This window comes from Nerophis ophidion, linkage group LG15 (assembly GCF_033978795.1).
Source record: "Nerophis ophidion isolate RoL-2023_Sa linkage group LG15, RoL_Noph_v1.0, whole genome shotgun sequence".
Taxonomy (NCBI): domain Eukaryota; kingdom Metazoa; phylum Chordata; class Actinopteri; order Syngnathiformes; family Syngnathidae; genus Nerophis; species Nerophis ophidion.
The window spans coordinates 30394747-30422669 of NC_084625.1; the positions used below are offsets into that span (position 1 = coordinate 30394747).

Genomic DNA, 27923 nt, shown 5'->3' on the forward strand with positions numbered 1-27923 from the left:
AAATCATTTCAACATACCTCCTAGGTAACACATGAGCCAATCACCACACCCTACGCCTGCCTGTACCCACCCACTCTGTGCCCTATATAAACCATTGTATGTGAATGCTTCCATTAAAATCTCCTGATGATTGAGGGAACCCCTCATGAAACAGTTCTGTAGAGATGAAGTAGTCTTGTGATTTTTTTCCCACACCTACATATATATATATATATATATATATATATATATATATATATATATATATATATATATATATATATATATGTAGGTGTGGGAAAAAAATCGCATATATATATATATATATATATATATATATATATGTATATATATATATGTATATGTATAGACATGTAAATGTATATGGGGGGTGGGGAAGCCCTTTCCAAGGTTTCTCATTGTTATCTCATTGGGTTGAGTTTTTTCTTGCCCTGATGAGGGATCTGAGCCGAGGATGTCGTTGTGGCTTTTGCAACCCTTTGAAACTCTCGTGATTAGGGCTATATAAGTACACATTGATTGATTGATATGTATACATATATGTATATATATTAATATATGTAGGTATATGTATATATTTATATGTGTATATTTATACATGTATATATATATATGTATATATTTGTACATGTTTGTATATGTATGTAGGTATATACATGTGTCTATATGTATATGTACAGTATATAGCGTATATATCAATATTGATCTATGTTTACATGTACATATTTGCACATGTATATATCTATATGCATACACATGTTTGTATGTATAAATATATGGATTTATATATATATATATATATGTATATATATATATATATATATATGTATATTCATGCATGTATATATGTATGTAGGTGTATATACATGTGCATATATGTATATGTATGTATGTATATATCTATATATATATATATATTTACACATGTATATACCGATATGTATACACGTTTGTATGTATATATACGTATAAATATATGGATTCATACATATGTTTTATTTATTCATTTTAATACATTTTTTGGTACGTCCCAATACAGTCCTGTAGCACTATTCATTGTGCAAAGCTTTAGATGAGCCTAACATAATTTGATGTGACCACTAAATGTTGCCAAAAACAAACATTTAAAGGCTTTTACGGGCCACATACTGTATTTCGCACAAAATGTTTACTATTAATAATTCGTAGTATTTTAACTTGTAAATTATTTAATGACCTCCAGTTTAGTGATTGTTTTTTCACACTGAACATACGCAACACAATCAGTCATCAAACTACACAAAACTGCCACCTGTGTAAGTCAAGCGAAGTGACATGTTATAGTGAGGATGCATTAATAGCATATATTTTTAGTAGCTTTGCAAATAACTCACATTCTGAGATTTTAGAATTTAAAATATGAATACACGAAGGGAATAAGCGGTAGACAATGGATGGATGGATAATTTTCTGCTACTTTTTGAGTCCATTAATAAGTTCAAAGAAAACCGAGTCCTTGAAGTTAGTTTATTCCTCTCCCAACCAGAAGGGGGCGAAGAAGAAAAACACGAGCAAGGACCGTTGCTCGGCAACCAGGCTCCAAAACGTTTTTGAGCTAGCCAAAACCTCTGTCTTCAAACGTTTTTGTTTGTCAACGTTACCTTCTCAACGACATTCCAGGTAACATATACGCCTATTGAAATTATTAGATTCAATGGTCAAGGTGTATTTTAGCTCTTTTTAACAGCTAAGTGTTAAGCTACGGTGTCCATGATGGCCTAACGTACCATGGTGATTAGCACAATCTTATACGCGTTCAGTTCAGTTTCGTTTTTTATTTCATTCATTAAAAAATCTAACAATTCTTCGTTTATTTCTCTACATTGTGGTGATAGTTGTTGTACACAATGGAGCCACTGATTGGAACGCTAGGAGGTGACTGCTTTATAGTTAAAGTACCATTGATAGTCACACACACACACACACACACACACACACACACACACACGCACACACTAGGTGTGGTGAAATTAACCTCTGGATTTTACCTATCCTCTTGTTCACCCCCTGGGAGGTGAGGGGAGCAGTGAGCAGCAGCAGGAATTATTTTGGTGATTTAACCCCCAATTCCAATCCTTGATGCTGAGTGCCAAGCAGGAACACATGGGTCACATTTTTATAGTGTTTGGTATTGTTGTAAGCACAATACCAATGGCGCGCAATTTGTTTAAATTTAATGTCAAATCAAATCAAATCAAATGTTTATTGGATTCATCAGTATACAGTGTACATCCACGACAGAACTACTGACTAAACTACTACCACAACTTGGTTTACTATTTATAAAATATAATAATGTAGGGTTACCTGGAACTTGAAATAGGCCATTCGGCCTGAATCCACACTTGATAGTAGTTTAGTCCAGTGGTTCTCAAATGGGGGTACGTGTACCCCTGGGGGTACTTGAAGGTATGCCAAGGGGTACGTTAATTTTTCAAAAAATATTCTAAAAATAGCAACAATTCAAAAATACTTTCTATATTTATTGAATAATACTTCAACAAAATATGAATGTAAGTTCATTAACTATGAAAAGAAATGCAACGATTTTTTTGTGGAAATGTTCCATAAATATTCATGCTAAATATTTCTTTTTTTGTGAAGAAATGTTTAGAATTAAATTCATGAATCCAGATGGATCTCTATTACAATCTCCAAAGAGGGCACTTTACGTTGATGATTACTTCTATGTGTAGAAATCTTTATCTATAATTGAATCACTTGTTTATATTTCAACAAGTTTTTTTTAGTTATTTTAAATTTTTTCCAAATAGTTCAAGAAAGACCACTACAAATGAGCAATATTTTGCACTATTATACAATTTAATGAATCAGAAACTGCTGACATAGTGCTGTATTTTACTTCTTTATCTCTTTTTTCAACCAAAAATGCTTTGCTTTGATTAGGGGGTACTTCAGTTAAAAAAATGTTCACAGGGGGTACATCACTAAAAAAAGGTTGAGAACCACTGGTTTAGTCAGTAGTTTAATTGTGGATGTACACTGTATAGTCATGAATCCAATAAACATTTGATTTGATTTGATTTGACATTAAGTTTGCAAAATGCAGTTGCGCATTTTGCAAATTGCGCCCATTGGTATTGTGATTACAACAGTATCACTAGGCCGAGATTTGAACTCACGATCTTCTGATCTAGGGCGGACACTCAAACCACAAGGCCACTGACCAGGTTTAGTACATATATAGCATAGAACAAACCACCAGGTGTCCTACCTTACTGCATTAAAGACGTTTTGAGAGTAAACAAATTGTTGTCCCATATGGTCTAGCACAGGGGTCACCAACGCGGTGCCCGCGGGCACCAGGTAGCCCGTAAGGACCAGATGAGTGGCCCGCTGGCCTGTTCAAAAAATAGCTCAAATAGCAGCACTTACCAGTGAGCTGCCTATATATTTTAAATGTTAGTTATTTACTAGCAAGCTGGTCTCGCTTTGCTCGACATTTTAAATTCTAAGAGAGACAAAACTTAAATAGAATTTGAAAATCCAGGAAAATATTTTAAAGAGGCTTCACGGTGGAAGAGGGGTTAGTGCGTCTGCCCCACAATACGAAGGTCCTTAGTGGTCAGGGTTCAATCCCGGGGTCGGGATCTTTCTGTGTGGAGTTTGCATGTTCTCCCCGTGAATGCGTGGGTTCCCTCCGGGTACTCCGGCTTCCTCCCACCTCCAAAGACATGCACCTGGTGATAGGTTGATTGGCAACACTAAATGGTCCCTAGTGTGTGAATGTGAATGTTGTCTGTCTATCTGTGTTGGCCCTGTGATGAGGTTGCGACTTGTCCAGGGTGTACTCCACCTTCCGCCCGATTGTAGCTGAGATAGGCGCCAGCGCCCCCCTCGGCCCCAAAGGGAATAAGCGGTAGAAAATTGATGAATGGATGGATATTTTAAAGACTTGGTCTGCACTTGTTTAAATAAATTCATAATTTTTTTTACTTTGCTTCTTATAACCTTCAGAAAGACAATTTTACAGAAAAAATACAACCTTAAAAATGATTTTAGGATTTTTAAACACATATACCTTTTTACCTTTTAAATTCCTTCCTCTTCTTTCCTGACAATTTAAATCAATGTTCAAGTATTTTTTTTTTTTTATTGTAAAGAATGATAAATACATTTTAATTTAATTCTTCATTTTAGCTTCTGTTTTTTCGACAAAGAATATTTGTGAAATATTTCTTCAAACTGATTATGATTAAAATTCAAAAAAAATATTCAGGCAGATCTAGAAAATCTGTAGAATCAAATTTAAATCTTATTTCACAGTCTTTTGAATTTCTTTTAACATTTTTGTTCTAGAAAGTCTAGAAGAAATAATAATTTGTCCTTGTTAGAAATTTAGCTTGATCCAATTTGTTATACATTATAACAAAGTGCAGATTGGATTTTAACCTATTTCAAACATGTCATCAAAATTCTATATCTAATATTAATCAGGAAAAATTACTCAAGATGTTTCATAAATTATTATTATTATTTTATTTTTTCAAAAAGATTCAAATTAGCTAGTTTTTCTCTTCCTTTTTTTCGGTTGAATTTTGAATTTTAAAGAGTCGGAATTGAAGATAAACTACGTTTCAAAATTTAATTTAAATTTTTTTCGTGTTTTCTCCTCTTTTAAATCGTTCAATAAAGTGTTTTTTTTTTATCATTTATTCTCTAAAAAAAACTTCCGTAAAAGGAAAAAAAAAATGTACGACGGAATGACAGAAATACCCATTATTTTATACATATGTAGATGTATTTATTAAAGGTAAATTGAGCAAATTGGCTAATTCTGGCAATTTATTTAAGTTTGTATCAAACTGGTAGCCCTTCGCATTAATCAGTACCCAAGAAGTAACTCTTGGTTTCAAAAAGGTTGGTGACCCCTGGTCTAGTGGTTAGGATTCCTGGCGGCCCGGGTTCAACTCCTGGTATGGGAACTTCCTTTTACCGTGAATTGATTAACGTGGACACTGACTTAAACTAGTTGAAAAACTTATTCGGGTGTTACCATTTAGTGGTCAATTGTACAGAATATGTACTATACTGTGCAATTTACTAATAAATGTTTCAATCACACATTCACACACTAGGGCCAATTAGTGTGAATGTTGTCTGTCTATCTGTGTTGGCCCTGTGATGAGGTGGCGACTTGTCCAGGGTCTACCCCGCCTTCCGCCCGATTGTAGCTGAGATAGGCACCAGCGACCCCAAAGGGAATAAGTGGTAGAAATGGATGGGATGGATGGCTGTTTCAATATATCAATCAAGTCCTACATATGTTTTGAAGTGACATAAAACATGGTACCATGAGTGAACTACTTGAAGTCATGGAAAGTATAAAGTCGCCTGACGCTGTAATTTGGACCAGGAATGTTGACTGTGAGTGGCGCACCTTTAAACGGCGCTTCATGCTGTATTTATAAGCGACCGGACTGGATGACAAACCCGAGGCAAGGAAAATAGCACCCCAGCTGGAACTCTGGCTGTGAAGGTAAACAATACCTTTGTGTTTGCTGACGGCAAAGGTAACAACGCATTTAAAAACTGTCATCTGAAAATTTGATGAACATCGCTCATGCAAGCACTTGAAAGTTTTGACACTTTTCTGACTGATTCAAAACTGAAAGCTAAAACCTTTAATTTTGGAGAGCTGCAAGAATCGATGAACCGTGACCAGAGTGTTTTTGGAGTTACGGACAAGAAAGTGAGAAACAGCCTGCTGTGGGAAGCAGAACCAACGTTACTAGCCGAAGTTAACATTTTCCAGGGCTAAGAACGGTGGTACAGGGTACGTATGCCTCACAGTACAAAGGTCCTGAGTTCGATCCTGGGCTCGGGATCTTTCTGTGTGGCGTTTGCATGTTCTCCCAGTGACTGCATGGGTTCCTCCCACCTTCAAAGCCATACACCTGGGGATAGGTTGATTGGCAACACTTAACTGGCCCTAGTGTGTGAATGTTGTCTTTTTATCTGTGTTGGCCCTGCGATGAGTTGGCAACTTGTCCAGGGTGTACCCCGCCTACTGCCCATGTGCAGCTGGGATAGGCCCCCGCGACCCTGTAGGAATAGAATAGAGAATAGAAAGTACTTTATTGATCCCTGGGGGTAATTCAGCACCACAGTTCGCTCACAATAAACAATAATAATAATAAATAATATATGACATATATTATATATATAATATATGAATAATATAAAAATATTATACATATATTCTACATTTAAGTGCAGTCAAGAAGGAACATATGCATTATACAGTCTGATGGCTGTCGGTAAGAAGGACCTCCTGTGTCGTTCTGTTACATTTAGGGAGTCTGAGCCTTCCACTGAACGTGCTCATTCTCTCCGCAAGGTCCGAGTGTAGTGGGTGGGAGGTGTTGTCCATAATGGCTAGGAGTTTTGCTAGACTTCTCCTCTCTGACACCAGCGCCAGAGAGTCCAGCTCCACTCCCACCACGTTACTGGCCTTCTCTACCAAAGGAATTAGCCCTGCAGCATGTCAGAACCTTTAGATAAAGGTTAAAGATAAAGATAGTGTCAAGGTGCACAATAAAACAAAACAAGATAAAATACCAAAATAAATCAGGGGCATTTAACTGCAAAAGATGTGGAAGAAAATGAGTGTCTGGGCTATGGAAAAGTCTGCAAAAAGTTTAAAGGACAAAATCATTTTGCAAAAAAATGTTTTTTCCAAGGTGAAAATGACAGGCGAATGTGTACGAGCAGTGGAGGAGACCGCTCTGTCTGACACATTCTTTGTGGGTATGGAGACAGAAGATCATTCTGGGAACAAAGAAACAAGACAAGTGTGAACATGGTTGAGCAAGATAAGTGGAGGAAGCCTATTCAAGTGAATGGAATTGTAGTTACTTTTAAGCTGGACACAGGTGCAAAAGCTAATTTGATTAGCGAACATGACATCAAAGCAATGGAAAATAAAACCACAAATATATACTAATCATAAACCACTGAAGGCTTACAATGGTCAACTCATACAGACGCTGGGGAGATGCAACCTCCAAATTAAAGTAAAAGGGAAGGCGCAGTTCCTCAAGTTTGCTGTAGTTCCAGAGGGGCATGAATCCTTACTTAAAGTTAAAGTACCGCTGATAGTCACACACACACTAGGTGTGGGGAAATTACAGTCTGAATTGTTTACCCCCTGGGAGGTGAGGGGAGCAGTGAGCAGCAGCGGTGGCTGCGCTTGGGAATCATTTTGGTGATTTAACCCCCAATTCCAACCCTTGATGCTGAGTGTCAAGCAGGGAGGCAATGGGTCCCAATTTTATAGTCTTTGGTATGACTCGGCCGGGGTTTGAACTCATGACTTACCGATCTCAGGGCGGACACTCTAACCACAAAACCACTGAGCAGGCGAAAGAGACCAAGCGTGTGAAAAAATTGGCCTGGTGAAAAAAATACATCTAACAGCGTAAAAGCAATTGCGAACTAGTACCCTGGAATATTTAGCGGGTTTGGTGTGGAACTATAAAAGGATGCGCAACCTGTTATTCATGTGCCACGACAAGTTCCAGTACCGTTAAGTGAAAAGCTGAAATGGAAACTAGATCAGACAAAATCATTAGGAGTTGTAAAACAAAAAGAAGATCCCACAGAATGGGTGAACTCAATGGTGATCATCAAAAAGCAGAGTGGTAATCGTCATGTGTGCATGTATCACAAAGACTAAAATGCCAACACAAAAAGAGAGCGTTATCAGATTCACACTGGAGAGGAAATTATAAGCGAGATGGCAGGTGCAAGATTTTTCAGTAAAGTGGTTGCATTTCAAGGATTTTCCATCCATCCATCCATTTTCTTCCGCTTATTTGCGGTCAGGTCACGGGGGCAACAGCCTAAGCAGAGAAGCCCAGATTTCCCTCTCCCCAGCCACTTCCTCCAGCTCCTCCTAGCTCCTCCCGGGGGATCCCGAGGCGTTCCCAAGCCAGCCGGGAGACATAGTCTTCCCAACGTGTCCTGGGTCTTCCCCTTGGCCTCCTGCCGGTCGGACGTGCCCTAAACACCTCCCAAGGCGTCCGGGTGGCATCCTGAGCAGATGCCCTAACCACCTCATCTGGCTCCTCTCCATGTGGAGGAACAGCGGCTTTACTCTGAGCTCCTCCCGGATGACAGAGCTTCTCACCCAATATCTAAGGGAGAGACCCGGCACCCGGTGGAGGGAACTCATTTCGGCCGCTTGTACCTGTGATCTTGTCCTTTCAGTCATAAACCAAAGCTCATGACCTTAGGTGAGGATGGGAACGTAGATCAACCGGTAAATTAAGAGCTTTGCCTTCCGGCTCAGCTCCTTCTTCACCACCACAGATCGATACAGCGTCCGTATTACTGAAGACGCTGCACCCATCTGCCTGTCAATCTCACGATCCACTCTTCCGTCACTCGTGAACAAGACTCCTAGGTACTTGAACTCCTCCACTTGGGGCAAGATCTCCTCCCCAACTTGGAGATGGCATTCCACCCATTCCCAGGCGAGAACCATGGACTCGGACTTGGAGGTGCTGATTCTCCTCCCAGTCGCTTTACACTCGGCTGCGAACCGATTCAGTGAGAGTTGAAGATTGCATCTCAAGGATTTTGGCAAATTAAACTACATGAAGATAGCACAAAATATTGCATACTTAATACACCATTTGGCCATTATTGCTTTTTGAGGATGCTTTTGGAATCTGCTCTGCACACCAGAAGTATTTCATAGAGCCATGGAGCATATTATATAGGGAGTCGAAGGTGTCCGAGTTTATGTGGATGACATTGTGGTCTGGGCTCTACACTTGATCAACATAATGAAAGACTGTTAAAAGTATTGCAAAGCATACAAACGTATGGATTGAAGCTCAATAAAGCAAAGTGTCAGTTTGGTGTAACTTCTGGAGACAAGCTCAAAGCTGCTGGAGTGGAACCAGACAAGGATAAGAGCAATACTAGAAATGCCCAGATCAGAAGGTAAAAAAGGGGTCTTGAGGATTTTAGGAATAATAACCTTCATTCGGTAGTTCATTCCAAATCTGTCTTAAAAACTATGTACGTATGACACACCTAATCCTGGACCAATGTCATTTCAAGTGGACAGAACATAATGAAAAGGAATGGACTCAGCTAAAAACAGCATTAACAACAGAACCACAGTGCATGAATACTTTGATCCATCAAAAAAGATGAAAATATCCACAGAGTCCTCAAAGGATGGAATTGTAGCAGTTGTGTTGCTGTCAGAAGGTGAAGATTGGCGGCCAGTTGCGTATGCATTCAGAACAATGACGACAGCATAGTGTCGATATGCACAAATCAAAAATTAATGCTTAGGACTTGTGTATGAATTTGAAAAATTCTACAGTTACGTCTACGGCCTTCATACATTTGTAGCAGAGACAGACAACAAACCATTAATTGCAATAATCAAAAAAAAATCTCAGCACGATGTCTCCAGGTATCCGAATACTCCTGATAAAGCTAGAACGCTATTATTTCGACCTCACCTACACGCCTGGTAAGCACATTGTCCTGTCGGATGATCTGTCAAGAGGTACCAACTCAAGCTTGACTCTGACTGATGTAAACCTTATCTATGTATCAGATATGAAGTCCAGGGATATCACAGCTGTAACCGAGACAGACATTTGTTTACAAAGAGTCATCAAGAATATGAAAGAAGGATGGCCAAGGGGTGATTGCTAGCATCCGAGAAAAGCTGGGTGTGATGGACTCTTGCTCCGGAGAAATCAAGTTCTTATCCCACAGTCACTGAGGTTAAAACTTCTTAAATGACTTCATGAAGAGCACCTTGGCATAGAGAAATGTAAGAGATGTGCACAGGTATTAACGCAGATATTGACAAAATGGTTTCAAGATGTGAATCATGTCTAAAACGTAATATCAACGCTTACGTGCAGTGATTTCTCCAGATTCCCTGAACCATTTGATGATTTTACGGACAGTAGATAGGAAAATCCCTAAATTCCTTGCAATAGCTCGTTGAGAAATGTTCTAAAACTGTTCGACAATGTGCTTACAAATTGGTGACCCTCGCCCCATCCTTGTTTGTGAACTACTTAGCATTTCATGGAAGCTGTTTTTATACCCAATCATGGCACCCACCTGTTCCCAATTAGTCTGCACACCTGTGGGATGTTCCAAATAAGTGTTTGATGAGCATTCCTCAACTTTATCAGTATTTATTGCCACTTTTCCCAACTTCTTTGTCACGTGTTGCTTTGCTGGCATCAAATTCTAAAGTTAATGATAATTTGCAAAAAAAAAAATTGTTTTCAGTTTTAACATCGAATCTGTTGTCTTTGTACCATATTCAACTGACTATGGGTTGAAAATGATTTGCAAATCATTGTATTCCGTTTATATTTACATCTAACACAATTTCCCAACTCATATGGAAACAGGGTTTGTATTTCACTTTATGTTTTTCTGTGTTGAAGCAGCAAAAAACAACATTATGTTAAATAAAGAGTTTCCTGAGGATGTCTCTGATAGTTTATATAATAATGTAAGTGCATCATAAAGCCTACATGAACTCCATGGTGCTATTGTACTATTGTTTCAGCTATAGTTACATTAGTTATTAGTAATGTAGCAGCCTAGTTTTGAATGACAGGGTCCCTGCTATCACATGTTGATAAAAATATAACATTTACAGAAAAAAAATCTACTACAGGCTTCCCAAATGCTGTAACAAATCAAGCATAATGAGTTGAGCATATTTCAGCATGTGGACCCACTTTTAATTATTTTCTTCAAACGCTAATTGCAAATGCTTATTAATTTGACTTAGTAAGTCATTATTTTGACATAGTAAGTCATTATTTTGTAATTATTTTGACTTAGTAAACTACTAAGTCAAAATATTGACTTAATAAGTCATAATAATGACATACTTATAGTGTTGTGTGACTATCAGTAAAAAATTAGTCGTTGAGAGTAGAAAGCAGGGCTCTGTCTGACACGCTGGGTCCAAGGATACAACATGAAGTCATTACTGCAGTTTTGAGGGTGATTTATTTTTAACTTGAGTAAAAAATAATATATTACATGCAGATGGATTTGCAGGACTATATGGACCAGACTAAGCATACAAGGGTCCAAGGATACAACATGAAGTCATTACTGCAGTTTTGAGGGTGATGTATTTTTAACTTGAGTAAAAAACAATATATTACATGCAGATAGATTTGCAGGACTATATGGACCAGACTATGATGGTCAACAGACGTAACGGCACCCTACCTCACTCTCTCTTTCTATACAAGACAAAAGGATTCACAGGCAGGTGCAGGTGTTATTCATTCACCAATCATTCAGCCCCCCCCCACACACACACACACACACATAGCCACATCCACTATCATCGGTGACAAGTGAGAAACAAATACCTACCTCTACACTTAGTGTAGGTAAGTAGGACTGTTTAGTGATTTGTTTTTACTTTACCGAAAAAATATCGATACACATCGTTATTCTGCAAATGGAGCGGAAAACACAACCAAAATTTTTAGGCGTCTTCACGCGACGAAGCCGGCGTACTTCAGCTCAGTCTGTAGTCTATTACCGAGTTACACTGTTCCTTACACCCACCCACCCCATACGTCCGACTGTTCCCTGGAGAGAATCCACCATAACTAACACATTTTCTGGAGGAAACACTGTACACCACCAGATAAGTAAGCACTGATCCAATCCGGAATGTTTCTCTCATTTTGACATGCTTTGTGTTGCAGCCATGCCTCCCCCAGAGACAATGTATTGTTCTCAGCAAATCAACATTCCAAAAGGACTGCCAGACATCCTCAAGAACTTCACAAAGGCAGCCATCCGAACACAGCCCAAAGACCTGCTGGTGTGGTCTGCAGCGTGAGTTGATTTGAATATTATACATTTCTCATATAAATGTTTCCAAGCCAGGTCTTATACCTTTGCATCAAATGACTTTAATTGGATCCCAGGAGCTTTGCTTGTTGCTGCTGCTACATCTACTGACTTTCTTTTACAATAGAAATAACTGCATGGAATATTAATGAAGCCCCTCCCTTCTGTTACTGGCGAAGGAAGCCTTAAATGTGGTAATTGGCTTTCAACTTAGTCATACACAAAGTACAGGTGGAAAGAACTAAGAAAAGGTTAAATTGCATAGGCAAGACTAACATTTGCACTAGAATGCCTCATTACCAGGTTGTCTTAGGTTTGCAGTATCATCCAGCGAAGAGTCAGAGCAGGAATCCTGCAAGAAAAGGTAAATAATGAACCGACACGCTCCTGGTCTGATCCAGGGTATGTTTTTCAGTTCTCATTTATTCATCTTTGGTGAATAAACGCAAAAGGGTTTGATGGAGAGTCGATATTATTTTGCTCAATTGTGTGTCATAAAAGGAATAATATTATATCCCACGCCCCACAACTCTGAGACAAATTTGATCCAGTCAAAGTCTATAAGGGAATTGAAGGTGTAGCATGACTCATGAAACTACAAGTTACAAAAATAACACAAGGCTCAAAAAAGGAAAAATTAGCACAATGTCCAAACATTAGTCCAAAAAATAGCAACCCGCAAGAGTGGCAGCTAAATTAAATATCCCTCTAATTGGCAGTCTAATTCAAGTAAAAGCACAGCATAGAGTGCCAAAACAGAAATTCAAAATGGGAGCGCCGAACAGGAAATGCATGTGCAAACGTAGGAAAACCCAAACCAAAGTCCAACATGCGAAATAATTTAAAAAATATTGTTAAATTGTTCACAAAAACATGCGTGTCAACACAAATTTTTATTTGCCTTAAAAAAATAGTCTTGTCTTTTATTTCTAATTTTACTCAACAATCTCAAAATATAATGATCCTATAAAAATGTCCCAAGTACATCTGCTATCAGATGGTACCAACATTTATCATATTGCCCATCTCTACAGACAGCTGTCACATCTTTTTCACGCCGCCTTAAATATAAAATACTATTAAAACCTGATATTTGTGTTTATGTGTCAAGCTAGTAGTGGACTAACACGGCTCCAAATAAAGAGCTTATTCTAATTAAGGATATCCTCCATCCATCCATTTTCTACCGCTTATTCCCTGTGGGATCGCGGGGAGCGCTGGTGCCTATCTCAGCTACAATCGGGCGGAAGGTGGGGTACACCCTGGACAAGTCGCCACCTCATCACAGTAAGGATATCCTGCCATTTAAAAAAAAAAAAAAAAAAAAAGCTAAGGCATTTTTTAAATATTTTCTGATCAGCCTGTGGATTTATTTAACCACTGCCTACCGTCCCCTACTTGGAGTCTTTGTGTATTGTTCATGCATGGAAAAAGACACAATTGCTATGACTGTTTGAGAGGCACCAAAGAGGAAACATATATTTCTCTCTTTTCTCAGATATTTTGATGCACTTTCTAAAGGAGAGACTCTGCCTGTCAAGGAGAGACTGGAGCTACACGTCGACAGCCAGAATAAAGACGCAGCACTGACTCCAGGTCTGCTTAAAACTCTTCACAAACAGGTATCTTCATATTATTTTGGCTGTCTGTATTTTTGTGATAGGAGCAAAGATAATTTTTTATGTGTTTATATATTTATTGGTATAATTAGTTGATTTCGTTCATGTTTTACTTTCTCCTCCAAAACAGCTGTCCTCTGAAGAAACATGCAGCAGAGAAGAGTTGCAGGAGAAATGGAAGGCTCTATGTCTGCCAAAGGAACAGCTGGACAACATGTTGACCCTAGGGAATTTTGACACCGACATCTCCTGGTTGCAATTTTTCGCGCTGGGCTGCAGTGCTTTGGGAGATGTGAGATTTTTACATTACTTTCAACACATTGTGAGGTTGAACGTGATCTTGATGCTCCCATCAGGGTTGGTAATTCCGCATTGAAAGAGCGACAGTCAAAGGATAGAGACGAGGTGGAAGCACATTTCAAGCATGGAGAACTTTGCAGATGATGTTAGTTGGCCGGAAAAAGATGCTGCAGTCCATGCTATTTAACTATGTGACCACGCAGGGGCAGTCATGCGCTGTATTCTGATGCTGCTTTGTGTTTTCAACCAGACCCTCAAGAGCTCCCTCAAGGTCGCTTGTGAGATCCTGACCGAGGATGAGGAAGGGGGTGCCGCGAGAATCCCATTTGACATATTTAAGACGCTGTGCACCTACCTGGCTCACCTGGACCCGGAAATGCAGCAGGAGAACATTGACAGCTTTTTTACAGACATGGAGCCACACGTGTGAGTTCACTTTTGATTGTTTTTTCTCTCAACGATACAGTGAAACTTCCCTAAAGTGGTCACATTTGGAATAATATCCAAGTACAAATCAGTTTGTTTTTTATATGCCGTGGGATTGGCTAGCAGTGACCCTAATGAAAATAAAGGGAATACAAAATTGATGATAAGTACAAATCATGCATTATGTCACCTAAAATGTTAGCGAATATCACATTTTTGTGAACGGCAAAAAAGTGTGACTATAACCATAGCACCAGGTTTTTAACTTTTTTTTTAAATTTAAGTATTGTAACAGCCTTCTTAGTAAAATACAAGCAATACTAGACAATACACATGAATAAATATCAATAACATTCATATACTATTCCTAATAATAAGATGCTAATAAAAAAATGGCTCACGACAAGCACGGAAATTACTTTTTTAAATATTTGAGTATTTTATTAAATACTGACAGAGTAGCCACATAACTGGACTTGTTTTTATGCTGCTTAGCAATTTGACTTTATTGTAGTTTTATTCATTAAATATGTTGTTAAAGGAAAAACAGGTCTCTTTGATTACACGGCCATTTATTAAAATGTATTCTGCATGACACAGTGGCAACAAAACTAATGCTGTAAAAGCGATGCGGCACACACTGCCCAGTCAGCATTAATACCGCTGATAAGTTAATTTACAACCACAGTACGGAACAACGACCAACATTTCAGAGTGTATGAATGAGTTAATACATGTTGTGTTGTTAAGATAAAAAAATACATCAGAAGGTTGCCTTCAGCCACTTTTTTTTTAACCTTTTGCTAATTAGAGATTTTATTTTCCAGAGAGTACACCCATACTACTATATACCATGCAGTATTTCCCATAATTAAGTATCATACATATGAGTGGGACAATGTAATAGAACACGCATTCTATAGGACACAATTTACAATCTTAGGTCATGCAATATTTAGGAAGATTTTAGAATAATACCGACATCTGAGAACATTCTGACCTTCGTTTGTGGCCTTCAAAGGCACCAACTCAGTTTGGAAGCTGAGCCAGGTCCTCCAGCCTCAGGTGGTGTAGTGAGGTTGTGCTAGTCACTGGTGTGAAATCCTTATAGGCAGCCGCAGCGCTGATGCGTCAGTTTTGGAGTGCGTTGAGTGCAAGAAGCAGAACAGAATCGTTCCAGGTTTCTACATCAGCAGGAAAGGAAAGAGTCAACAAAATGTTCCCTTAATGAATTGGCCTAACGGGTGTGCCTTTGAGCACATTACCTAGAATTGCTCCCTATTACGGGTTGGCACAGTCAAGCATAGTAAGGCTTTATTCACCATCTGAACAGGTTTGAGTCTGTAACAACCATACACACCGTCAGCTGAGGTTGTTCATTTCTGGGTTAGCCGCAGTTCATTCATCGCACATGCACTATAAAGCTGCTGTCTTCTTGCACTTTCTTTTCATGCTGAAGATAATATTGAACACCCTTTTGCTTCTTGTAACGTGCACTTAGACAGGTTGGATGCAAAAATGCATCACAGCTTTCGCTTCCTCTCTGTATGGAAGGCAAAGTTATTGCACTAAGTCCTCAAGAGTTTCATTTCATTATTATTTTCATTGTATTAGTTTATTTGAACAGGAACAAAGCACTTTAATCCACATTGTTGTAAATACGCAAGTTTTAGCTTTAAAATTAGTTTTCAATGGTCAAGATGTAGATTGCCAGCAGCAAGGAGTATACAGTAAAAACAACAATCATTAATAGCCCACCTAAGATATCTCAATGAATATTACATGCATGCAGTTACACTGGCAACAGGCAGTTAGCACAAATTCACATATTTTGATCACAATTAGGTAGGATACACATCAAGAAAACTGCAGCACCTGATATGATCTCAGAAAAAGGATAGAAAGAGATGGCAGAAACTCGGTTTTAGAGAAACATACCCTAGATCACATCATACGCATTTCTTCCATGTCACCCAACCTGAAAGAAAAGTTACTACAGTGGTTGTGGACTACACTGCCATCTAGTGGATAAGATGTTGCACTGCATCATTGTTTACCATAGTTACTTCTCGTAACAAATTGTAAGTAGATTGCTAACATCCATCCATCCATTTTCTACCGCTTGTCCCTTTCGGGGTGGTGGGGGGCGCTGGAGCCTATCTCAGCTGCATTCGGGCGGAAGCCGGGGTACACCCTGGACAAGTCGCCACCTCATCGCAGGGCCAGCACAGATAGACAGACAACATTCACACTCACATTCACGTGTTGCGGAAAACTGTCCTCATTTGCTCACTGTGTTGTTTCTTTTTTTAATTTACATTAGTTTATTAAGTTGTATTTGTTCGGTAGTTTTAAATGTATTAACTATTGTATGTTTGTTTTGGTTTTTATGGTGATCATACATTTTTAGAGGTGTGCATCTATAGTGCCTGAAAAACAAAATACATCCATCCATCCATCCATCCATCCATCCATCATCTACCGGTGGTCCCTGCCGTGGTCGCGGGAGTGATTAGAGCTTATTCCAGTTGCATCCGGGCGGAAGCCGGGGTACACTCTGGATAAGTCACCTCATCATCACAGAGCCAATACAGATAGACAAACATTCACACTCACATTCACACACTCAGGCCAATTTAGGGCCAGGTGCATGTTTTTGGTGGTGGGAGGAAGCCGGGGTACCCGGAGGGAACCCACACACACACGAGGAGAACATGCAAACTCCACACAGAAAGACCCCGAACCCAGGACCTTCTTATTGTAAGGCACACACACTAAACTTTGTGCCACCATGCTGCCTCTAAAAAATAGAATGCATTACATTAAAATAAAAGGTACAATAGCTTGCACGGACAGTTAAAATATTTTATGACTATTAGGGCTGTGAATCTTTGGGCACCACACAATTTAAATTGGATTCTTGAGGATAACTATTCGATTAATGATCGATTCTCGATTATAAATCAATAATTTTATAATAACATTCCTCCATAAATTAAACAACTCTGATATATTTTTGTATTAATTATTAAAATAAAACTGGTTTTGTTTAATACAATTCTATTTAAACAAAGTCATTAAGTATTTTTATAAAATAAATAAAAATTTGATTTTTGCTTCTTTATTTTAATGAAGAATAGTTTCGAATAAAAATTTGACAACCCTTATGACTATCAGTGTTAGATCCACTCTTGTTAAAAATATTTAATGTGGTAAAAGGAAAATATATAAATAATTTTTATTATATTTTATGAAAGGAATTGTTACTTTGGATCTAATGGTACAACAATGTAAATTCATTATTATATTAACATTAAGTGTAATTAATTTTTTTTTTACTAAACTTTGATTAACTCAATAAATTAATAATGCATTAAAATACATGTTATTGATAATTTACCAATCAAGACTGTAACACCCTCAGTATTCCTCTTTGCACCTTGTTTTTGAAAAAAATACATACAAGCATAAAATATTTAACAAAAATAAAATAACATCAAAAAGAGAACAATTTTGGAACAAAGGGTAAAGAGTGATTTTTGACAGTTACACAGATTATAATGCTAATAAACAACACAGGGCGTGTTTTTTGAAAAAAAAAAAAAAGATGTCTGTAGTTTAGGAATGTCACCTTGAAGTTGCGCAACGGCATTGTTTTTGTATTTGGACATGACAAATGTAACAAAGAGACAAGCGAGTTGACACAATGTGCAATGTAGAGAAGCGCTACATTGTTGTGTGCTATGACAAAAGTACCTCTTTTGTTGCAGGGAGAAGCAGCAGGGAATGATCAAACCTCTTGACTTCATCCATCGAGAGGACGCCCTGTGAGTCATCTGCATCTAAAGTTGAACAAAATGTCATTGTGATGACTTGTGAGGAGGGTGTGTACAGTAATACAGCAATAGGCGGCCATGCATGCAGGCAAGTGAGCACCCTTTTGGGGGAAAAAAACAAAAAAAGAGGAAAACTGACAACAACAAAAAAAAGGACCATTTCTATCGGCACAAAGTGTTTCCACGCAAACCCCAAAAGAACATTTTGAAAATCAAGACTACAATTCCTGCAATTGTGTGCATTTCTACACTATATTTTACCTTTAGATTTATTCTCATCCACTAACCTCTTTTGGCTGTTTTTGACACTTACTTGTCCCATCTTATGTACCACATATTTTTTTTTTTAGTAGATCATTTACTAATATTAGTATCATTTAAATTGTAATGTAAAATTATAAAACATGTATGCAAAGAACTCAGAGAAAATTTCACATTTGGAAACTATCCTGTAGCCAAGCCCCCTCAGGTAATATAGTTCTGGTGTTGTGACCTCTGTTTGTCAAAAGATATACAGTACTTTCTCGATGGCTACAAATAAATACTGTAGAACTACAACTAGTTACGGACATCATCTAAATATGATTAGCAGCGAATTAGATAGCCATCATTGTTGTGGCTCGGTGAGCAAACGCAGGCGGCAACAAGTAAGCAAGCTAGAGGATCCTAACCATGCTAAATAGTGAGCTTCTTTCGGCACCCCCGATCGTCTCCCTGTCCTGCAATTTGGCCTTTAGGCAAGAGGAACAGCGATTACCTACGTACGGCTGACACAAGTGTGTTTTGTTCAGATCCTCTTTTTTTGATACCATATTAAGAAAAACGTGGAAGTGACATTTTGATGCGACAATCAATGCTTAAAAACGCAGAATTTCACGTTTTGGTTGACATTTCACATGACTGTGTATAGGAAATACCTGCTGCTATACTGTTTATCTTACCAGTTTTAAAGACAAATGTTTTGAAAGGATGGAATTGGGTTAATTATGTGGACGCTTATGGGAACCACCACTTGGGCTAGCAGCTGTAAGTGAAGCTTTTGTAAGCCTTCTAATCTCCTTCGAGAAACGAGGATGTCATCATTTTTGCAGATTAGAATATGCTTCGTTAATCACTACACTACATCCATACTGTAAATATATATTGTACAGTACAGTGATTACCCCCTTGCACAACTCTTTCCCCATAGGAAACCATGTAAATAGAAATCAAACCTTTTACTAAAGGGGCTGTTTGCAACATTAACAAAGACGCACGCCTAAAGGTGCCAACTTTCCAATGTATTTTACAGTGTTGCCCGCCCTCTTTTGGCTTCTTGTACACAATGACGTTATTATATCTGTATTTAATACATGCACGCGCATTAAGTTTAGGTGATGTAAGCTAATAATAGCAATTTGGATAGCTAGTGTTAGCAGTCATCGAATGTAGTATCATGACAACAACATGATTGCAAATTGTTGCTTCTTTTGGACCGCTTCTGTATGTGTGCACGTGCTCCCTGCCCGAGACCAGGTGAGTGCCAGCCGTGAACACCAATCATTTTATTCGGGCCAGTAAAAATGTTTATTACATAAACTTAGTATTTGTGAAAAATATAGACAATTGTCAAACAAATTTGGTGTTCTTGTTATATTTTTTACTTTGAAAAAGTTGCAAATAGCACCTTTAATTGTACGGACTATTTTAGAAACTGCAAATTAAACTAAAATGGATTAATTTAGTCATTATTTGCATGACATAGTATTTCCATGCTAGTCACACTTCCAGCTACATGCTAATTTGCATCTACTCAGTAAGATTAAATATGTTTGTGTATGCAGTTTATATTAAAGTAAATGCACTGCTTTTTTTGTTACCGGCAAGACAGACCCTTTTGTCTCAGTAAGTTTCTTTCCTGTTCTATGGTTATCATTACTTGTATGTTTTTGTGGAGATAATAATAACAGTCTTACTGACATATGATTTGAACTTTTATTTATTGACATTTCTGTGTGTGCATTTAAAACGTGCAAGTGTTGTTTGTTTACATGTATGCAATACTGTATATTCATTTATTTTGATTAATTATCCAGTGTGTGGAAGATACCATAAATGAAGCTTTTTGCAGCAGGCTGTATTTGGGAGTTGCTTTGACACAAAGAAAAGAAAGAAACATAATTAAGGGCCATTGCTGGCTGATTAAAATTGGTTCATTACTGCCTGTGGATTAGCGCCAGTGGACTATTGGATTTCTCCCTTTCAGCTGGCGGCTAAATTGATTTAAATGTTCGTCCTCAGTGTGAATTATATGAAGGGCTTCTAATAAATCTAGAAATAAGCAGCACATTAATGGAGAAAAGGAACATTTAGTGTAGAACTTTTGTGAAACAAAGAAGCCCATTAACACGGCGACATGTTTACTTCATCAGGAGGCGCAAATAGAGAGGAGCTTTGTGCCGCCTCACAAAGCTCCTCTCAAGGTATGCAGCAGGAGAGACTCCATGTTTTAACTGTGGGGTGCCGAAGTAGATATCTCAACGCTTGTCAGCAACCCCACATCGACGCTGTTGTTGAGAAAACGCAGCAGTCTCATGCTATAAATTCAGTATCACTGTTATAAGTAACACAAAAATAATTTATCCGATGGTAAGAACCAAGTTTGTGGAAACGCATGGACAATCTCAAGGCTACAAGTCCATCTCCAGAGATCTAAATGTTCCAACTGTTGCTAACCTCCCTGGTTGTGGACAGAAGAAAAACTTGATGAAAGACTTCAGGGAAGAATTGTTAGAATTGTACAAACCCTGTTTCCATATGAGTTGGGAAATTGTGTTAGATGTGAATATAAACGGAATACAAGGATTTGCAAATAATTTTCAACCAATATTCAGTTGAAAATGCTACAAAGACAACATATTTGATGTTCAAACTGATAAAAAATTTTTTTTTGCAAATAATCATTAACTTAAGAATTTGATGCCAGCAACACGTGACAAAGAAGTTGGGACAGGTGGCAATAAATACTGATAAAGTTGAGGAATGATCATCAAACACTAATATGGAACATTCCACAGGTGTGCAGGCTAATTGGGAACAGGTGGGTGCCATGATTGGGTATAAAAGCAGCTTCCATGAAATGCTAAGTAATTCACAAACAAGTATGGGGCGAGGGTCACCAAATTGTAAGCAAATTGTCGAACAATTTTAGAACAACATTTCTCAAAGAGCTATTGCAAGGAATTTAGGGATTTTACCATCTTCGGTCCGTAAAATCATCCAAAAGTTCAGAGAATCTGGAGAAATCACTGCACGTAAGCTATGATATTACGGACTTTTGATCCCTCAGGCGGTACTGCATTAAAAACCGACATCAGTGTGTAAAAGATATCACCACATGGGCTCAGGAGCACTTTATAAAATTACTGTCAGTAACTACAGTTGGTCGCTACATCTGTAAGTCCAAGTTAAAACTCTACTATGCAAGCCAAACCCATTAATCAACAATATCCTGAAACACCGCCGGCCTGGCTTAGCCCGAGCTCACCTAAGATGGACTGATGCAAAGTGGAAAAGTGTTCTGTGGTCTGACGAGTCCACATTTCAAATTATATTTGGAAACAGACGACATGGTGTCCTCGAGAACAAAGAGGAAAATAACCATCCGGATTGTTATAGGCGCAAAGTTTAAAAGCCAGCATCTGTGATGGTATGGGGGTGTATTAGTGCCCAAGGCATGGGTAACTTACACATCTGTGAAGGCACCATTAATGCTGAAAGGTACATACAGGTTTTGGAGCAACATATGTTGTCATCCAAGCAACGTTATCATGGACGCCTCTGCTTATTTCAGCAAGACAAGTGTTACAACAGTGTGGCTTCGTAAAAAAAAGAGTCCGGGTACTTTCCTGGCCCGCCTGCAGTCCAGACATGTTTCCCATCGAACATGTGTGCCACATTATGAAGCTCTACATAAAACAAGAATGGGAAAGAATTCCACTTTCAAAGCTTCAACAATTAGTTTCCTCAGTTCCCAAACGTTTATTGAGTGTTGTTAAAAGAAAAGGTGATGTAACACAGTGGTGAACATGCTCCCAACCTCTGGAACGACCTACCCCTGAGTGTTAGACAAGCCTCCTCTCTTCCTGTTTTTGAATTTCTCTTAAAAACATACTTTTATTCCTTGGCTTTTAACACTGCAATGGCGCCCCATTATACACATGCTGTGAACCTGTTTTTATGTTTTATTTATTTATTTTTTATCATGTTCTGTTTGTGTTGTGTTGTTTGCTCGGTCAATGTTTAATGTTTAATGTTTATTTTTTTATATAGCCCTAAATCACAAATGTCTCAAAGGACTGTACAAACCACTACGACTACGACACCCTCGGAAGAACCCACATATGGGTAAGAAAAACTCACACCCAGTGGGCAAGGAGAACTCCCACCCAGTGGGACGCCAGTGACAATGATGACTATGAGAACCTTGGAGAGGACCTCAAATGTGGGCAACCCCCCCCCCCCTCTAGGGGACCGAAAGCAATGGATGTCGAGCGGGTCTAACATGATACTGTGAAAGTTCAATCCATAGTGGCTCCAAAACAGCCGCGAGAGTTCAGTTCAAAGCGGATCCAAGACAGCAGCGAGAGTCCTGTCCACAGGAAACCATCCCAAGCGGAGTCGGATCAGCAGCGTAGAGATGTCCCCAACCGATACACAGGCGAGCGGTCCATCCTGGGTCCCGACGAGCGGTCCATCCTGGGTCCCGACGAGCGGTCCATCCTGGGTCCCGACTCTGGACAGCCAGTACTTCATCCACGGTCATCGGACCGGACCCCCTCCACAAGGGGTGGGGGGGCAGAGGAGAAAAAGAAAATAAGCGGCAGATCAACTGGTCTAAAAAGGAGATCTATTTAAAGGGTAGAGTATACAAATGAGTTTTAAGGTGAGACTTAAATGCTTCTACTGAGGTAGCATCTCGAACTGTTACCGGGAGGGCATTCCAGAGTACTGGAGCCCGAACGATCCTCGCATTATCTTTTAACCTGCCCATTGTACAGCACTTTGGCTACCCCTGTGGTAAATTTAAAATGTGCTTTATATACAAAGTTGATTTGATTTGATTTGATTTAATTTCCCAACTACTTTGGCACGTGTTGCAGTCATCAAATTCTAAGTTAATTAATATTTGCAAAAAAAATAAAGTTTATGATTTTGAACATCAAATATATTGTCTTTGTAGTGCATTCAATTGAATATGGGTTGAAAAGGATTTGCAAATCATTGTATTCCGTTTATTAGGGCTGCGAATCTTTGGGTGTCCCACGATTCGATTCAATATCGATTCTTGGGGTCACTATTCGATAATATATCGATTTTTTTCGATTAAACTCGATTCTCGATTCAAAAACTATATTTTTCCGATTCAAAACGATTCTGTATTCATTCAATACATAGGATTTCAGCAGGATCTACCCCAGTCTGCTGACATGCTAGCAGAGTAGTATTTTTTTTTTTTTAAAGCTTTTGTAATTGTAAAGGACAATGTTTTATCAACTGAGTGCAATCATGTAATTTTGTTTTAACTATTAAACGAACCAAAAATATGACTTATTTTATCTTTGTGAAAACATTGGACACAGTGTGTTGTCAAGCTTATGAGATGCGATGCAAATGTAAGCCACTGTGACACTATTCTTTTTTTTTTTTTATACATGTCTAATGATGATGTAAATGAGGGATTTTTAATCACTGCTATGCTGAAATTATAACTAATAATGATACTGTTGTTGATAATATTCATTTTTGTTTCACTACTTTTGGTTTGTTCTGTGTCGTGTTTGTGTCTCCTCTCATTGCTCTGTTTATTGCAGTTCTGAGTGATGCTGGGTCAGGTTTGGTTTTGCAATTGGATTGCATTGTTATGGTATTGTTGTGTAGTGGTTTGTTGGATTGATATAAAAAAAATCGATTTAAAAAAAATAAGAATTGATTCTGAATCGCAGAACGTATTCGATTCGATTCGTATTCGGATCGATTTTTTCCCCACACCCGTACCGTTTATAGTAACATCCAACACAATTTGCCAACTCATATGGAAAGGGGGTTTGTAGATAAAGAACCTTGATCCACTTTCAAACAAATTCAAGCTGACCTGCAGATACGAGGTACAACAGTGTCAGCTCGCACTATCTGTTGCCATCTCAATGAAAAGGGACGGTATGGTAGGAGACCCAGGAGGACCTCGCTGCTGACACAGTGACATAAAAAAGTAAGACTGGAAGCCACACACGGTCAATGCATCTGGAAATCTGAGGACGACCAAAAAATGTTGGGACATAATGTAGCACCTTGTGTCAGAAAGTTGGGTCTCTGTCAGAGGTCATGGGTCTTCCAGCAGGACAACGACCCAAAAAGCACACAAAAATGGCTTAAGACAAAGCGCTGGAGAGTTCTGAAGTGGCCATCAATGAGTCCAGATCTTTATCCTTTTGAAGATCTATGGCAACATCTAAAAACAGCAGTTAAGAGAAGGCACTTTTCAAATTTGAGAGACCTGAAGCAGTTTGCAAAAGAAGAGTGGTCCAAAATTGTAAGAAAGTGATTGATTTCAGTTACTTTTCTATTTATGAACCCTGTTCAAGAAGCAATTAGGTTTGTGCCGAGGTTCTACTGCGCACTGTCCTGTTCTATGGTTATCACATTTTTTCAAAACATACTTGCAGAATTAATTTCTTGACATTGTCTTGTATCGTAATGTTTTCATGTCATGTAGTAACATATAAAACGTGGCCCTTGGCAAACACGCATCAATACTACATAAGTGGGTCAGTTTTAGTGCTTATGTTGTATGTTGGAACAGAACAGCGACAGGTCTGAGAGACTCTTGTTTGTTTCCCATAACTAAACTGTAGTACGAGTTCTCATTTTTGCTTACTTCATAAATCATCAGAAAAGTAACTTTCTGCTCGACCACAAAAAAGAGGAATGCAAGAGCAGCCATGCGATTATACAACCGTCAGCAAACCACTTTGGTTAGATCTGATTGAACATGAGCAACCAAAATGTTCAATTTATTTTGTGTTAATTACAACCAAGCGAGCATTACATCCTCTCAGAACTTGTTCTCAACACTAGCCTTTATTCCATTATATATGTATTAATGTATTAAAAAGTGTTGCATAAAATATTAAACATTTACTGTTTTTTTTCCCCTTATAATCGCTGTGGAAGTAAGTTAAGACGTAGTAAAACTAATTTCAAAATGAGGAAGTGGCCCAGGAAGTCCAATTCAGGAGGAAAAATACAGCATCAAAACAAAAATATGACAGAATATGATTAGGAAAGTTTCTTGGAAGCAGCAGGTGGGAAGTAAGCATACTCCATCCATATACAGTAGGGCAAAAAGTATTTAGTTAGCCACCGATTGTGCAAGTTCTCCCACTTAAAATGATGACAGAGGTCTGTAATTTTCATCATAGGTACACTTCAACTGTGAGAGACAGAATGTGAAAAAAAATTCCAGGAGTTCACATTGTAGGAATTATAAAGAATTTATTTGTAAATTATAGTGGAAAATAAGTATTCAAAGCTCTCACTGATGGAAGGAGGTTTTGGCTCAAAATCTCACGATACATGGCCCCATTCATTCTTTCCTTAACACGGATCAATCGTCCTGTCCCCTTAGCAGAAAAACAGCCCCAAAGCATGATGTTTCCACCCCCATGCTTCATAGTAGGGGTGGTGTTCTTGGGATGCAACTCAGTATTCTTCTTCCTCCAAACACGACGAGTTGAGTTCATACCAAAAAGTTCTATTTTGGTTTCATCTGACCACATGACATTCTCCCAATCCTCTGCTGTATCATCCATGTATCTATTTTGGTATAAACTCAACTCGTCGTGTTTGGAGGAAGAAGAATACTGAGTTGCATCCCAAGAACACCACACCTACTGTGAAGCATGGGGGTGGAAACATCATGCTTTGGGGCTGTTTTTCTGCTAAGGGGACAGGACGATTGATCCATGTTAAGGAAAGGATTAATGAGGCCATGTATCGTGAGATTTTGAGCCAAAACCTCCTTCCATCAGTGAGAGCTTTGAATGGTTGACCAAATACTTATTTTCCACCATAATTTACAAATAAATTCTTTAAAATTCCTACAATGTTAATTCCTGGATTTTGTTTTTCACATTCTGTCTCTCACAGTTGAAGTGTACCTATGATAAAAATTACAGACCTCTGTCATTATTTTAAGTGGGAGAACTTGCACAATCGGTGGCTGACTAAATACTTTTTGCCCCACTGTAGTACATACTGTACTATGTATTGTACTGTGGATACTGAAAATGCTTTTGTTTACAATATAACAACAACTCTTGCTTATTCAGATGTAGGTGTCCATCAATGACCAATGACTTACTTTCATTTTGGTATGATAATAGATGCATGGACAGATATGTGAAAGTGAATGTGCAATAACCGGCTAACTGAATGTCACATTAGCGTTGGGTGCGTAACTACAGGATATACCAGTTCTCGGAGGGGGGGTTGGAAGATGGAAGAATATTAATAGGCTCACACTGGGACTGTTATTGCTCTTTCTTTTTCCACTGCAGGTTCCCAGAGTCCATCATGTGCTCAAACAGGGAGTCATTAAAATGATCATTGAAGTAAAGCTACTGTAATTTATTGACTTGATTTTGTTTTTTGTTTTTTAAATCACATAAGCAGTTTTACTAATATGGTGAGTTGCGGGGGCTTAAAAAGGCGGCCCGGGTCCCTATGTGTTTAAATCGGCCCCAGTGGAAACTTTATTTTGTGGTATGTTTTGTACTAAAACTAATTCATAGGAAATAAATTGTGCATAACAATCGCAACATACATTTTAAAACCTTCCTAAAAAAAAAAGCTCAGGTCGGGCATCTGCGTGGCTTAGTTAGTAGAGAGGCCGTGCCAGCAACTTTAGGGTTCCAAGTTTGACTACCGCTTCCGCTATCCAAGTCACTGCTGTTGTGTCCTTGGGCAAGACACTTCACCCACACTGCTTTAAATGTGGCTTAAAGATGTAAGTTTCACTGGGTAAGAGCTTTGAGTCTTTGCAGAAAAAAAGCGTTCTATAAATATGATTCACTTCACTTCACTACTGGGCTTCTTCACACAAAACGGGCCCAGCAAATCACCATTGGAACCTGAGGCACTGCACGCAGCGTGTGATATGCGTTTAGGGACGGGCGGCCATGGTTATTCCCCAAATCGGGGAGAGGGTCGCTTCAATGCCAAAATATGACATTGCCAAGTGTGATGCGGAGGGGAGCAATTGAGAGGAACAACCTTTTCCACCCAAACGTGTGTGGTGTTGATATAGGACTTCTGTGCTTATTAAAATGGTTAGTCCACAGCAGAACTGTTTGAACATAAGCAAGTCCAGTAGTGTACTTCTTCAACCAGAATGAATCCCATTCAGTTTCTTCCAGATTGCTGCAGTGACAAGTATGACCAAAAGTCACCACAAGTGCAATATGTTTTTAGGGCTGTCAATATAGCTCCTCGGTGGCAAGGCCCCAGGGGTGGACGAGATCCGCCCGGAGTTCCTTAAGGCTCTGGATGCTGTGGGGCTGTCTTGGTTGACAAGACTTTGCAGCATCGCGTGGACATCGAGGGCGGTACCTCTGGATTGGCAGACCGGGGTGGTAGTTCCTCTCTTTAAGAAGGGGGACCAGAGGGTGTGTTCCAACTATCGTGGGATCACACTCCTCAGCCTTCCCGGTAAGGTTTATTCAGGTGTACTGGAGAGGAGGCTACGTCAGAGAATTTAAGT

General features: G+C 38.8%; 1 protein-coding gene and 1 long non-coding RNA gene across 3 annotated transcripts; one reads left to right on the forward strand and one right to left on the reverse strand.

Annotated features, from left to right (window-relative positions):
• The first annotated feature begins 1514 nt into the window (after window positions 1-1514).
• ropn1l (rhophilin associated tail protein 1-like) lies at window positions 1515-25145 on the forward strand. Its single transcript, XM_061921993.1, has 7 exons — window positions 1515-1659; window positions 11796-11928; window positions 13442-13565; window positions 13693-13854; window positions 14113-14288; window positions 18059-18115; window positions 22436-25145. The coding sequence occupies exons 2-7, from the start codon at window positions 11798-11800 to the stop codon at window positions 22512-22514; spliced, it is 729 nt and encodes a 242-aa protein (XP_061777977.1). The 5' UTR covers window positions 1515-1659; window positions 11796-11797; the 3' UTR covers window positions 22515-25145.
• Window positions 6114-24606, reverse strand: LOC133569566 (uncharacterized). 2 transcript variants are annotated; one of them, XR_009809830.1, is made up of 6 exons: window positions 24454-24606; window positions 24258-24350; window positions 18045-18130; window positions 15289-15472; window positions 12244-12295; window positions 6114-6831 (listed from the first exon to the last, which is right to left on the reverse strand). It is a non-coding gene; the product is annotated as an uncharacterized LOC133569566 (long non-coding RNA). The 2 variants fall into 2 exon arrangements; XR_009809831.1 differs by lacking the exons at window positions 18045-18130; window positions 24258-24350; window positions 24454-24606 and adding an exon at window positions 15649-16614.
• Window positions 25146-27923: the final 2778 nt, after the last annotated feature.